Source organism: Colobus angolensis, unplaced genomic scaffold, assembly GCF_000951035.1.
Source record: "Colobus angolensis palliatus isolate OR3802 unplaced genomic scaffold, Cang.pa_1.0 Scaffold437, whole genome shotgun sequence".
Taxonomy (NCBI): Eukaryota; Metazoa; Chordata; class Mammalia; order Primates; family Cercopithecidae; genus Colobus; species Colobus angolensis.
Window position 1 is genome coordinate 160,131 of NW_012117788.1, and position 15,190 is coordinate 175,320.

General features: G+C 47.6%; 1 protein-coding gene across 2 annotated transcripts in view; it reads left to right on the forward strand.

The window, feature by feature from the left end:
- NINJ2 (ninjurin 2) overlaps positions 1-15,190 on the forward strand; it is a 99,638-nt gene that overhangs the window by 49,925 nt on the left and 34,523 nt on the right. Inside the window, exon 1 of one of the 2 annotated variants that reach the window (XM_011957120.1) lies at positions 6,326-6,393. The exons of the other annotated variant lie outside the window; for it this stretch is intronic. Coding sequence (XP_011812510.1) covers positions 6,382-6,393 — 12 coding nt within the window. The 5' untranslated portion in view covers positions 6,326-6,381. Of the gene's footprint in view, positions 1-6,325; positions 6,394-15,190 lie in introns of those variants that run through there. 2 annotated transcript variants of the gene reach the window in all.

A 15,190-nucleotide genomic window follows, 5' to 3' on the forward strand; every position in this document is an offset into this window, starting at 1 on the left:
TGGATCCTTCATTGGTTCAACTAGGGATTCTTGTCTCCAGACTTAGGTCACATAAGATGCTACTGGGTAGAAAGGTGTCTCATTTTGGATAAATCTTAAAGGTACAAGAGAGGAGAACACGAGCAGTTTCCTGACACCACTCAGAAGTCTTGCTTCTAATTTATAAGTTGATAGCTAGGCTCATTTTGTAGTGAAGAAGTCCCTTTTCTTGGCATCGTGGCCTCTTTCCTACTTGGAGAGGGAATGGGGTGGGTTTCCTGGTGCTGCTGTATGACTTGTAGCCCTGTCACTGTCATTACCCCGGGACCGGAGCAATCCCATTTTTCACTGTGACGAAGCTCACGCACAGATGATTGTCTAGATTCCATCTCCAAACATTTTGTTCTGCCACCACCCAACGACCCAGTCTTCTGTTCTCCCAAGACCAGTCCCCTGGACCTACACACACTCCTCTCTCTCATGCAGTCTAGAATATTCGGCAGAATGTCAGAAGTCACGAGGTGTAAACCGTAGTGGGATTAGTGACTTACAGGACTTACAGGACACAGCCTGGTTCCTCAGTGCAGCTTGACACAGTTTATCCCAATGGTCAGGTCGTTACCATGGTCTTTGCTTCCTTCCTTCCTCCTCCCGCCTCTGTTCCTGGAGAAGTCCGAGTCTCTGCTCCTGGAGTTTTCCTGACTGCAGGACTTTGCTTCAAAATCTAGTCCAGGCAACCCTTTGAAATGGCAACGCAGTCCTGGTTTTTTATACCCAGAAATTTCCTTGACCCGGTCCTTTACCTTCCTGAGAACTTCCTTACCCCCAACAAATTCTTTTTTTTTTTTTTTGAGACAGAGTTTCACTCTTGTTGCTCAGGCTAGAGTGCAATGGCGTGATCTCGGCTCACCGCAACCTCCACCTCGCGGATCCCGGTTCAAGCAGTTCTGCCTCAGCCTCATGAGCAGCTGGGATTACAGGCATGTGCCACCACGCCCGGCTAATTTTTGTATTTTTAGTAGAGACGGGGTTTCGCCATGTTGGCCAGGCTGGTCTTGAACTCCTGACCTCGTGAGCTGCCTGCCTCGGCCTCCCAAAGTGCTAGCATGAGCCACCACGCCTGGCCCTGCCGGCAACAAATTCGTATCAGCTTTCTCTAACCACTATACCTCTGGCCCATTACAAGTCCTCCTTTCTGTAGCCCCTCACCCCAGCTAACCCCACTGGAATGATACTCCAGCTCTCAGAGATTCTGCCTCACTTTTCCTTTCGGCCGTTTCCTCTCACACGCTTCCTACATCAACACAACCGCTCTGCCCATTGCGGGGTTTCCCCTTGCTTGTCAGATGACCCGGAAAAGGGCATGTGAAGTCGTGCGAGGCACATTTCCTGTGTTTGGGAAGCATGCAGCCCACGGGATGACAGTCCCACACGTAGCCCTCTAATCGCCCGTGGTACGTGCTGCACTAGTGGAGTGAAGCAAACGCTCTGGGAGAACTGAGAAAGAGGCATACATTTAGCCGACGCGAGCTGAGGAAGGCTTCCCAAGGGCTGTAACAGTGAAGGGTAAGCAGAGTTTCTTTTTTCTTTTTTTTTTTTTTGAGATAAAGTTTCACTCTTGTTGCCGAGGCTGGAGTGCAATGGCGTGATCTTGGCTCACGGCAACCTCTGGCTCCCAGGTTCAAGCGATTCTCCTGCCTCAGCCTCCCGAATAACTGGGACTACAGGCATGCGCCACCATGCCCGGCTAATTTTGTATTTTTGGTGGAGACGGGATTTCTCTGTGTTGGTCAGGCTGGTCTTGAACTCCTGACCTCAGGTGATCCGCCTGCCTCGGCCTCCCAAAGTGCTGGGATTACAGGCATGAGCCAGAGTTTCTTAGTAGAGAAAAGAATGAGAAGCAGATCTGGCCTTTGGAAGGGCTGTCAGTCATTTAAAAACATCATGCTCCTCTTGGTAAATACAAGGTGTTCTCATTTAGCAGCCTGATCACTGAGATTCAGATGTAGCTTCCTGATGCGGCCTGCATATCTCCTTCGAGAGCCACTCATTTATCGGAGCTGAAAGACGACAGCAGATTATTGTTTCTATAATCCATAATGAAATCAGAGAGGGTCCTCCCCTACCTTACATGTTCACACAAACCGCTCTCCCGACTCTTCAGAGAGACCATGGGAGTGCAGAATCCTCCTGGATCCTGCAGGGCCTCTCTGGCTGGTGTTAGGGACACGGGCTTGTGCACTAAATGGAAGCAGTCAAGACCTCAAGCCTGCATCTTTTGAGCTCGGGACCACCGCCTCCGTGAGCCAGCAGTTTCCTTGTCTTTGCATAACTGCTATTTGTTTTTCATAGAGCGCTGACAACGCACACTGCCCGGCGTGTGAAGACATGGTCCTGGCCCTAGGCCTCTGGGAACCTGAGCTAGACAGACACTCAGCTCCGGGTGCAAACACAGCTCGAAAAACAGGCAAGCTGAGCCCTGAGGTGTCAGGCCTTTGTTCCCTTCTCTGGGGGAAAAATGAGCTAACTAAGTGACTTCTCTGGATAAGAGGGAAGCAGGAATCCTCTTAGAGCACAGGTACTAAAGAACATCTAGGGATGGAGGAGGAAGACGTGTTCAGAGGCAAGTAGTGAATGCAAGGGGAAGAAGACAGAGGGAGGGAGCCAGGCCCGGTAGGACTGTGAGGGAAGAGTGCCATCTGCTGAGCCCCCCGTGGGCACACAGGCACACCGCCCCCCCATCCCACCCCACCATGGGCATGAAGCTCACGCACAGCTGACCGCCTAGATTCCATCTCCAAACGTTTTGTTCTGCCACCACCAACGACCCAGACTTATGTTCTCCCAAGACCAATCCCCTGGACCTACACACACTCCTGTCTCTCATGCAGTCTAGAATATTCAGCAGAATGCAAGACGTCATTAGGTGTAAACCACAGTAGGATTAGTAACTTCCCAATACCCATGGACCCGAACCAAGCCCTGCTGAGCAGGTGCCTGTGGAGAAGGCTGGAAAGTCAAGGCAGCAGCCATCGCTAAGGATGGTCTTCTTTAGGAGGCAGTAGGACATCGTGTAAGACACGGGGTTTCCAGCCAGAGTAGCCAGGGCTCCTTCCCTAGGACCGTTCTTATTAGCCGTGTGCTATGGACAAGGAACTTGGCCTTTCTCCATCCCACATACCTGTGGCTTCTGGAAGGGTTTAAATGAATAGCACCTGGAAAGAAAATGCCAGCGTGGGGCCGGGCACACGGTGGAAGTACAGTCATTGCTCCTTCCAGAGAAGAAAGGCCTTATTTATTTATTTATTTATTTGTTTGTTTGTTTATTTTTGAGATCGCATCTCGCTCTGTCTCCTAGGCTGGAGTGTAATGGCACAATCTTGGCTCACTGCAATCTCCACCTCCTAAGTTCAAGCAATTCTCCTGCCTCAGCCTCCCAAGTACCTGGGATTACAGGCGCCTGCCACCACGCCCAGCTAATTTTTTGTACTTTTAGTAGAGACGGGGTTTCACCATATTGACCAGGCTGGTCTTGAACTTCTGACCTCAGGTGATCCACCCACCTCAGCCTACAAAAGTGCTGGGATTATAGGAATGAGCCACTGCGCCCAGCTCATTTATTCTTTAAAATGCGTGATGAGATTTAGAATTTGAGAGAAAGACCCAGAAAAAGGAGAAAAGGATACATTTTCATTTTTCTTAGGAGCCACGGATATGCTAGATTTGACATAGCTGTCACAGGGAGTTTGCTCTTTAGCACGGGGAAACTACTCCTGGTGTGTCAGAGCACCCCCAAATTAGGCCAGCCAGGGATGGCGGGACAGAGGAGTGAACCTGGGGGTGCTGGGCTGGGGTCCAGTTGAAACTCTGCCACTGAATTACATGCTTTGGACATGTCACTAAGCCTTTCTGGTCACACCTTGCCTGATGCCTTTTGTCCCTTTCACCCTGATTCTGTGCTTCCATGAGGCCTGTTTAGCATCCCTTTGAAAACCCGTGGATTGATTTACCAACCAGGCCTTCAGGCGATCAATCTGCCAATCCACCTAGTTCACCTCAGGACCTTCTATGATTGCAGCGATAGAGAGGACCCGGTGTGCCAAGGGTGTGCTGCAGACGCGTGGGTCCCCTGGCTTTGGAGGATACACAGATCTTTACAAGGATCAGAAGAGACTCAGGCACTTTGGGTTACAGGTGACAGAAAGGAACCTAAAGCATCTGAGACCAGAAGAGGGAGTTTATCATAAAGTGTCAGGATCTCTCCCAAGAACCACATGGCAGGGAGATCCGGGAGGTCATCCAAGTGCCTGGACCAGAACCTCGAGCCCCACCAACCCAGACAGCTCCTTCCCTCTGCTTCTCTAGGGTTGCCTGGCCTCTCATTTTTGCTTCTCCTGGTGCATCTTGATTCATGTAGTCCGTGAGGGTTGAATAGCAACAGTGAATCTCAGTTCCAGATTAATGGAAGGGAAAATCTGATTGCCCCTGCTTGGACAGGACTCCTGTCCCTACTCTACCCAGCCTGAGCCAGATATCCCTGGACCGGATATAATGTCACCAGGCCACCTCCTAGGTGCGTGGAATTGGGGGTATCTCAGAGAACGGGAAGTTGCGACTGACTCAACACCCCACAGAGTGTTGTGTTAGGATGCAGGTTTGACTGACACAAGACTCCAAATAATAACAGCTCAGACCAAATGGAAGTGTATTTCTCGCCTGTGTGTAATCGTCTGCGTGCAGGGATAATATAGCAGCTCCACAGTGTTTGGGACCCAGGCTCCTTCCAGCTTGTTGCTCTGCTCCTGGGATATGTACCTTTTATACATGATTGAAGATGCTCACCACAATCCCCACATTCCAGCCAGGGAAAGAGGGAGGGAGGGGATAGAGAAGACATGTGCCTTCCTTTTAGGGGCACAGTTCTTCTTGCTAAGTTCTCATTAGCCAGACCTTGGTCATACAGCCTTGCTGCTGCAAGAGAGATTGGGAAGTGTTGACTTTAGCTAAGTGGTCATGCATCCAGTCAAAAATTCTACTATCCCGCAAGATGGTCAAATAGATATTGGGGGGCAACCTCCTACAACAAGTAACAATGGCCTCGCCTCCTGGAAACTCCTGAAAGGTTTGTCTCTTCTGACTTCTAGCCTTGGGAGCAGGTTATTTATTGCCAAGACAGAGGTATGGTGGGCATGGGAAGAATATCTACACAGAAATGCTTCCAAAGGTGTGACCAGGAAGAGTTTAGACTAAATGATTTCTAAAATCCGTTTTTATTTTTATGCCACTTCAGGAAGGGCCTGGGAGCCGGGCGCAATGTCTCATGCCTGTAATCCCAGCACTTTGGGAGGCTGAGACGAGCAGGTCACTTGAGGTCAGGAGTTCGAGACCAGCCTGGCCAACATGGTGAAAGCCCGTCTCTACTAAAAATACAGAAATTAGCTGGGTGTGGTGGTGCACACTTGTAATCTGAGCTACGCAGAAGTCTGAAGCAGGAGAATCGCTGGAACCCGGGAGGTGGAGGTTGCAATGAGCCGACATCATGCCACTGCACCCCAGCCTGGGTGACAGAGCAAGACTCCTTCTCAAAAAACAAAAAAAAGAAAGAAAGAAAGGCCTGGGGATGATGTGCCTCTTCCTCTATCGTAACTTAGGGCACAGAGAAGGAAGTTCTTGGGACAGATTGCGGAAGTGAATTTGGCAACACAGAGTTCTTTAAAGAATAGATTTCCAGGCCAGGTGCAGTGGCTCATGCCCGTAATCCCAGCATTTTGGGAGGTCAAGGCAGGTGGATCACCTGAGTTCAGGAGTTTGAGACCAGCCTGGCCAACATGGTGAAACCCCGTCTCTACTAAAAAGACAAAAAATTAGCCGGGTGTGGTGGTGGGTGCCAGTAATCCCAGCTACTCGGGAGGCTGAGGCAGGAGAATCACTTGAACCCGGGAGGCGGAGGTTGCAGTGAGCTGAGATCGCGCCATTGCACTCCAGCCTGGGCAAGAAGAACAAAACTCCGTCTTAAAAAAAAAAAAAAAAGAATAGATTTCCAGTGCTGTGATTGTCCTTGTCATAACCCAGTTCTGCTAAACAAGGGTGAGTTGAAGTTGTCTCCTTCAGATTCTAGAGCCACATATTAAGTCCCTGCCTGGTAACCCACTCCTGCGGCTGGGCTGAACAGAGTTGCTCAGAGCAGCTAACCCACTAGTGAAGCTGTGGTGGGCATCTGCTGCATGCAGCGCCGTGGGCTGGCAGCTGTATGGACCCACGAGGGCAGAAGGCTGTGCTCGCCGACCCTCTTCCTCTCAGCCACCAGGCTGACCTCATTTTCCGTTGAGACTTCCTGTTCTCCAGTAATTGCTTGGTGGGGCAAAAGGCTTCAGTTCCAAGTCAGCAAATGGGATCTGAGTCATGATGTATATGGTAAGTGCGCCTCTGCCCTCGGTACCTTCACCAGATCAACACTGGGTGCTGGGCGCTGGGGACTGGGCAGGTGAGGGGGGCTGCCAGAGGGGCTGATTCTCACTCATGCAAAAGCATTGGTTCTGTGTCTGCTGGGTGTCTGGCAATGTGTGTGCATGTGCACTTGTCAGGATGCGGAATGCAGAAGGTTGGAAATGACTCTGCAGAGTTAGAGCTCAAAATGTTCTTTGTAGCTTTTGGCCCCAGTGATGCCAAGATGAAGCAGGCTAGTAGGACAGCTGGGAGCAGAAAGAGGCCCAGACTCGGCGTCAACTTGGGATCACACTCTGGCTACAACTAAAATGTGTGACCTTCCATGGTCAAACATTATTTCTCCCCTTCATCTTTTTTTTTTTCTTTTTTTTTAAGACAGGGTCTTGCCACTCTGTCGCCCAGGCTGGAGTGCAGTGGTGCCATCATGACTCACTGCAGCCTAGACTTCCTAGGCTCAAACAATCCTCCCGCCTGAGCCTCCTGAGTAGCTGGGACAATTCCCCTGTTGTTGTTGTTTTCTCCTTTTTTTTTGAGGTGGAGTCTCACTCTGTGGCCCAGGCTGGAGCGCAGTGGCGCGATCTCGGCTCACTGCAAGCTCCGCCTTCCGGGTTCACACCCTTCTCCTGCCTCAGCCTCCCTGAGTAGCGGGGACTACAGGCGCCGCCGCCACGCCCGGCTAATTTTTTGTATTTTTAGTAGAGATGGGGGTTTCACCGTGTTAGCCAGGATGGTCTCGATCTCCTGACCTCGTGATCCACCCGCCTCGGCCTCCCAAAGTGCTGGGATTACAGGCGTGAGCCACCGCTCCCGGCATTTTCCTCTATTGTTTCAAAAAAAGGGATAATAATGCCTTGCTCAGCTCACAAGGACGACAAAATGGAAAAGAGAATTGGGCCGTGGACCTTGCAGAGGCCAGCTCTGAGTTTTGCTCATCTCTGTGGCTGCTTGGCACCCGGTGTAGCACTGTGCGCCTGCAGTCATTCTTCCCTGAGTGAGTGTTGCCCAGATTGAATTAAACAATAACCCAGAAAGCACCTGGTCCGCTTTCCATATTAGAAAACAGAGACCCAGGGAGGGACAGGGACTTGCCTAAGGTCACACAGGCAGGCTGGGAAGATTAAACCCGGACCTGATACGTACTCTGCATTCAGTCAGCATCAGTGTCCTTTTCCAGGTGGCAGCATCAGGACGTAGAACCCAGATCTTTTCCTCTGACGCCTCAGCTCTTGCACCTCACCGTGTTGCTGAGTTACTCATAGTTAGCTGAAGTCAGCTAGCTAGTGAGGGCTGCGATGGGATTAGCTAGCAGGAGGACTGCTGCTGACACCCTGTCCACCAAGCTGCGCCCGTGCCACGGCTTGGGTACTGTGGCTGAAAGGCAGGAGCTCTGGAGCCAGATCGCCTGGGTTCCGCTCCCAGTTCTGCCATTTGCAAGTTGTGTAATCTCATTTAATGCTTCATTTATGTCTCGGTTTTCTCATCTGTAAAGTGAGGATTGCAATTGTATGTGACCTCATGAAGTCGCTGTGAGAATCAGATGAATTAAAATATGTACTTAGAAAAGTGCCAGGCAGGTCGTAAGCACATTATTAAGTGTTTGCTATTATTCAAGGGCAACGTTTGGCTTTTATGGCAGTAGTGGTGGCTGCAGAGTTGACAACTGTGGTCAGCCTTCACAAGGACAGCTGTTGGATGATGGTAGAGTTTGTTGTTGCTGAATAGGATAAGATTCCTAAAGATAGTCTAAAGGACTGGGGACTCTAGCCTATAAATTCTTGGAGGGCGGGTGTGCTTGGTAAAGACTCTTAAGGGTTAAGTACAGCACCATGCAATTGGTGGACAATTGGAAAACAATGACTGCTAGCTCCTAGGGAAGATCCAGACCTTGGATACTCTCCTCTGTCCATCCACAGCACACCGAGGGCCCAGAAGGGACACCCACTCCTACAAGCCCATTTCCTGTGAAGCCCCAGCTTCCATTCAAAGTTGCTTGCATTGGAAAGTCAACGGAACCCCCAGCACAAGGACGGTGGCTGACTGCCACAGGACTGGAGCCAGGAAAACTATGTGACAGGCAACTTTGCTTCTGCCAAGAATGAGGATGTGATTTCCTATCTCCACCCCGCAGCAGGCCCCCAGCCTCCTCTCATCCCCATTCCCATTCTACCCCCAGTCCTATGGGCCGCAGGTTTCTGCCTGAAAAAGCAATTTGGAGCTGCTCACGCAGGATATCTCCTCCTGATCTACTTCCTGAGTGCTGGGGCAGAGTGCTTGCTCTGCTGAGAAAGGCGGCATTAGCTCAGCACTCCCCCAGCCAAGCATCATACCGGATCTGACTGTCAATCACTCACTCACAGCCAGTGGCCACACCTGAGAAGGGTTTTCTTAATGGCTTTCCTATGTCAACACCTGGGCTGAGTCACCCGACAGGCTCCAGGAGTAGAGCTGAACCTGTTTCTTGGGATATTGTGCTTTCTGTCTTTTTGGTTGTGTGCTTGTTTTTGTAATCTGGTGCAAAGCCACCATTTGCCATGGTCCCAGGAGCTCTTTTTGAGATTGTTATTCTAAAGTATTTCTACTCCAGTCATCCTCCTCCTCATCATCCCTTACAGAATGCCTACTATGTAGTCAAATATTTTACCTGTTATCCCTAATACGCTCTCTACCCTACCTTGCAGGGCGGATCTATCAGGACAGTGCTTCTCAGACTTCGCTGTGCGTGTACGTCACCTGGGAATCCTGCTAAAATGCAGATGCTGGTTGAGTAGATCTGGGGGAGGCCTGAGGTTCTGCATTGCCAACAAGCCCCCAGGTTTTAATACCTTGAGTAGCAACGTATCAGGAGAAATTTTTTGGTTGCAAGTGACTGAAATGCAATGTGAACTCGTTAAGCAAGACGTGGAATGTATTACAAGGGTATGTAGTGTCTCACAAAGCCAAAGGACAGGATTGCAGCTGGGCCTCAGGAGGAGTTGGGGCCAGGGATTCAAATGCCAAGAGGAGCCTCTTGGTTTCCCGACTGCTTTCTCCATGCACTCAATTCGAAGTGTCGTCCTCTCTTCCTCCCTTCCTCTGCTCCACTCTTTCTTCCTTTCCCCTCTGTTCTGCTTAGTGCCAAAGCAACGTGGCCCACAGTCCTGTGGGTTCCATGTCTTCTTCCTTGATTTTGGTGGCGCACGTCTTCCAGCGACTCCCTAAGAAAGTGAGCAAAGGAAGGAAAATTGTTGTGAACTAACTTACCTAAACCGTCTTCCCGCAATTGCTAGTGGGTTGAGTATAGAATTGTAACTTCTAGTGTGGCTGCTGTGACAGCCAGGGCCATTTCACTCCTCTGTCCTCTGGAGCTCATTAGATTCTCTCTGACCTCCAGTTCCAAAAGTTGACAATGATGTGGCTTGGGGTGAGTTGTTCCTCATTCATTATACAGGAAACTTGGTGAGTCCTTTAGACCCCAAAATTGATGTTTTCTGCTCTAGAAAAAAAATCTGAATTGTTTATTTAATAATTTTATCCTTCCTCTTTTCTTCGTTCAACCCTGCTTGAACTCTCAGTGTTAGGACATTGGATCTTCAATGTGATCCTTTAATTTTGTCTTTTATATCTAATTTTTTATCTCTTTATCTTTTTGTTTTACTTGCTATGAGATTTTATAAACGTTTTTCTAGCTTAAGTTGAATTTTTAATTTTTATATTTTTAATTTCACATTTTTAGTTTCCGAGAGTTATCTTTTCTTTGATCACTGAATATTCCTTTTTGAAATAGAACATTGGCTGGGCAAGGTGGCTCATGCCTGTAATCCCAGCACTTTGGGAGGCTTAGACAGGCAGATTGCTTGAGGCCAGGAGTTCTAGACAAACCTGGGCAACATAGCAAGCCCCCATCTCTATTACTAATTTTTAAAAATAATAAATAAACTAAAATAGGACCCAATTATTATTTCATTGATGGAATAGCTTCTCTTTTTTCTCTGGAGATATTATTATTCTTTTCCTTTTTTGCACTTTTCTTCTGCTCCCTACATTCTCTCTCTCTCTCCTCTCTTATTTCTTTATTTTGGTCTTCATCTTTCATGTAGGCTTTCTGTGTATATTAAAGAGTGAGGCACCAAAAAGCTTACTGGAAGGGGAACTGAGTTGTGAAGGAGAGAGTGGACCTTTTCATTTCACCTGTTGAATCTTTTGAGTTCTGACCCATATTAATATAAAACCCATTCAAAAAACAAAACCCAAAACCCCTCGTCTTCAAGGTGATGTTAAGCTTTACGTGCCTGGGTAGGGCTCGTCTGCTGGGGAACTTCGCTGCAGAAATGTAGAGTGGGTGTTAGCTCCTTTGCTGAGTGGACTCCAGATGTCAGTGTTTTAATGTCGTCTCTCTAGGTTATGTCATCTTTTTAATTTTTTTATTTTTGTCTTGCTCTGTCTTTCTGGCTGGAGCGCAGTGGTGCAGTCATAATTCACTGCAGCTTTGAACTCCTGGGCTCAAGCAATCCTCCAGCCTCAGCCTCCCAAATAGCTGGGACTACAGGCACATCCACTCTTCCCAGCCCCAAGGTAGTCTTTGCTGATAGTAATCGTCTGGACGTCTGCCTGGGGATAGGTGTTGGGGGAGGGTATAAGCCTAGCTGCCAGGTTTCGGGAATGAAAGTGGGAGGACAGCTGTGTATCCCACCCATTGTTCTGAATGCAGATTTTCAGCAGGTGCCTCAGCCCTCTCCCCATTACACACCGCCGAGCCTCTAGAGCAGCACTTCGCAGACTATGGGGAAGGAGCAGTTTTCAGACTTCCGTTCTCTCAGGGACATGTACGTGGTCCTGCTGTGCATGAGTTGTCCACATCTCACATGGCACGTGTCTCGCTCTGGGAGTTCAGACATCCAAACTGGCCTGTATCCTTCAGCGAGGAGAACCCACTGATCACACACCTGAGTGTTGAGGCAACGTCAGATTTCTGTGAAAATCCTAAACACATATTCTTGCTTTCTGTACTTATCTTACTGGAGCTAGTAACAGTTTGTGGACCTAAACCCGTTCCTGGACCACACTGCGAGAGCGCTGCTCTGGAAAATAACAAACCTCTGGTCCCTTGCCGTGGGGAGGGTCCGTCAACAGGCTTTGAAGAGGTGGTGACAGAATCATGAGGGTTGAACTGCTCTGTAAATAGACTTTCAGCCCATCCTCCATCTCAGGTCTATACCTCGCTCCTACCTCCCTTGCACCTGTGTCTCCACCTCCACTGCCTTCCTGGATTCCTCATATCCTGTTGGTTCCCTCCTGCAAGCATCAGGCTGTGGCTTTTTTTGCTGTTGTTGTTGTTTTTTTGCTGTTGTTGTTCACTGAGTCTTACTCTATCGCCCAGGCTGGAGTGCAATGGAGCCATCTCAGCTCACTGCAACCTCCGCCTCCCCGGTTCAAGTGATTTTTGTGCCTCAGCCTCCTGAGTAGCTGGGATTACAAGTGCCCACCACCACACCTGGCTAATTTTTGTATTTTTAGTAGAGACGGGGTTTCACCATGTTGGCCAGGCTGGTCTCAAACTCCTGACCTCATGATCCACCCACCTCGGCCTCCCAAAGTGCTGGGATTACAGGTGTGAGCCACCACGCCCAGCCAGGCTGTGGCCTCTATTGCTCGGCCAAGACATTCATTTACTATTCCTTGTTCTCCTTATTTCCTCTTCCAGTCTTTTTTGTCCTCGCAGCGTATACTTTAAAAAATCCGTTTACGATTGTTAAGATAGCAATACTTCCCAAATTGGTCCACAGATTTAACGCAGTTCCCATCAAAACCCCAGCAGACTTTGCAGAGCTGATCCTAAAACTGTACGGAATTTCAAGGAACCCAGAATGGCTCAAATGATCTTGAAAAAGAAGGCTGCAGGACTCACATGTCCCAACTGGAAAGCGTACTACAAAGCTACAGTAATCAAGACAGTGTGATGCTGGTGTAAGGACAGACGTATAGATCAATTCTATGACGATTCAGTGGGGGAAAGAAGTCTTTTTGGCCAGGCGCAGTGACTCACGCCTATAGTCCCAGCACTTTGGGAGGCTGAGGCAGGCAGATCACCTGAGGTCAGGAGTTCAAGACCAGACTGGCCAAGATGGCAAAACCCTGTCTCTATGAAAAATACAAAAATTAGCCAGGTGTGGTGGTGTGTGCCTATAGTCCTGGCTACTCAGGGGGCTGAGGCAGGAGGATTGTTTGAACCTGGGAGGCAGAGGTTGCAGTGAGCCAAGATCACACCACTACACTCCTTCAAAAAAAAAAAAAAAAAAAAGAATAGTATTTTCAACAACTGGTGCTAGAACAACTGGATGTCCACATGGAAAAGAATAAAGTTGGACTCCTACCTCATACCATGTGCAAAAATTAATTCAAAATGGATCACAGACTTAAATGTAAAAGCTAAAATCTAAAATTCTTGGAAGAAAATATAAGTAAACCTTCATGCAGCAAAGCCTTCTTAGTGATGACACCAAAAGCACAGTAACAAAGGAAAAATAAATTGGGCTTCATGAATATTAAAAAATGTTGTGTTTCAAATGACACCATCAAGGAAGTGAAAAGAGAATCCAGATAATGGGAGAAATATTTACAAATCATGTATCTTATAAGGACTTGTATATAGAATATATAAAGCACTCTTACAACTTTATAATAAAAAGACAAATAATCACATTTTAAAATGGGCAAATGAACTGAATAAACATTTTTCCAAAGAAAATACACAAATGGCCAATAAGCACATGAAAAGATGTTGAACATCATCAGCCAGCAAGAAAATATAAACTCAGAACCACAGTGAGTCTCAGTGTGGTGGCTCGTGCCTGAAATCCTAGCACTTTGGGAGGTGGAGGCAGAAGGATTACTTCAACCCAGTTGTTCAAGACCAGCCAGGGTGACGTAGTGAGATCTCATCTCTACAAAAAAATTAAAAATTAGCTGGGCCTGGTGGCATGTGCCTGTCGCTCTAACTAGTCAAGAGGTTGAAGTGGGAGGATCACTTGAGCCCAGGAGGTCCAGGCTTCAGTGAGCCACGACTGCACCACTGCACTCCAGCCTGGGCAACAGAGTGAGACCCCATCTCAAAAAACAAAACCCACAATGAGACAGCACTTGATGCTTATTAGGAGACTGTTATTTTAAGAAAACAGATAATAACAAGTAGTGGTAAGGATGCGGAGAAACTAGAATCTCCTACGTTACTGGCTGGAATGCACAATGATGCAGCCACTTTGGAAAACAGTCTGGCAGTTCCTCAAAAAGCCGATCACAGAGGTACTGTATGATCCAGCAACTAACTCCACTCCTAGGTACATCCATTCACACAATGAATGAACTTATTTGTTCAGCATTATTTGTAAGAGTAAAAAAATGGAAACAACTCAAATTCCTATAAGCAAAATGTATATCCAATGAAGTATTTACTCAGTGATAGAAAGAAATGAAGTACTGAAACATGCTACAGCATGAACTTTGAAAACATTACGCTAAATGAACATCACAAAGGACCACATAGTATGTGATCCCACTGATAGGAGCTCTCCCAAATCTATACAGACAGAAAATAGATTGGTGGTTGCCTAGGCGGGGGCTGGGGAGAAGGCAGGGATGGGCACTGGGTTTCTTTTGGGGATGATGAAAATGTTCTAGAATTGATTGTGATGATGTTTGCACAACTCTGTAAGTACTAAAAGCCACTAAACGGTACGGTTTAAACAGGTGAACTGTGTGGCGTGTGAATTATGGCTCAGTAAAGCTGCTCTGGTAGAGTTTCTGGTCAACCCTCCACGTCTGACTGCAGTTCTCCAGTGTCATCACTGTTGAGTGTGGAAGCCTCCAGTGTGCCGTATGCATGGGCTACTCAATCAAAACCAGATAGGACATCGCATCTGAAGTGACACATCTGTTCTTAATTGAATGGTTGTTAATTAAGGGACTCCTACTGGCTTCATCTGGGGATGTCGGTACCTTAAAATGGTGTTTATCAAGTCAGACAGATAAATAAACTGGGTCAGACTCTACTGCCTTATTCCCATGGAGATCATTTTATTTCATTTATTTATTTTTTTGACACAGAATCGCACTCTATTGCTCACGCTGATCTTGGCTCACTGCAACCTCCGCCTCCCAGGTTCAAGTGATTCTCCTGCCTCAGCCTCCCAAGTAGCTGAGATTACAGGCACCTGCTACCACACCCAGATGATTCTTTTGTATTTTTAGTAGAGATGGGGTTTCACCATGTTGATCAGGCTGGTCTAGAATGAACTCCTGGTCTCAAGTGATGTGCCCACCTCGGCCTCCCAAAGTGCTAGGATTACAGGCATAAGCCACTGCACCTGGCGGTTTGTTTTTTTTTAATTTTTAAAAAGATATATTTTTAAATTCATGGTAAATAATACAAAAAGCACCTACCTAGTTCCATGCATTCTAAATGAGGATGCAAACCCAATTCGTGCATTTATTCAACAAAGACTGAGCATTCTCAATGCGCTGGCTTCTCTGCCAGATTCTGCAAATGCAGTAGAGAGTAAGTCACAGGGAGGAGAGCACTAAATAACAAGTCTTCTGGTCAAGGTGGACCTACCTTTCAAAGGACGGACAGAGATCTCCCTACCAAAGGAATTAGGAGTGTTTTAACTACTGAGAGTTCAGATAAATGTCTACATATCTTGTTTTCACCCTTTGAAACCTTAAGATTGATTTTTTAAAAGTATGTAAATACTAGAACCACCCTAACAAATAGAAAAAAAGAAATTTACAA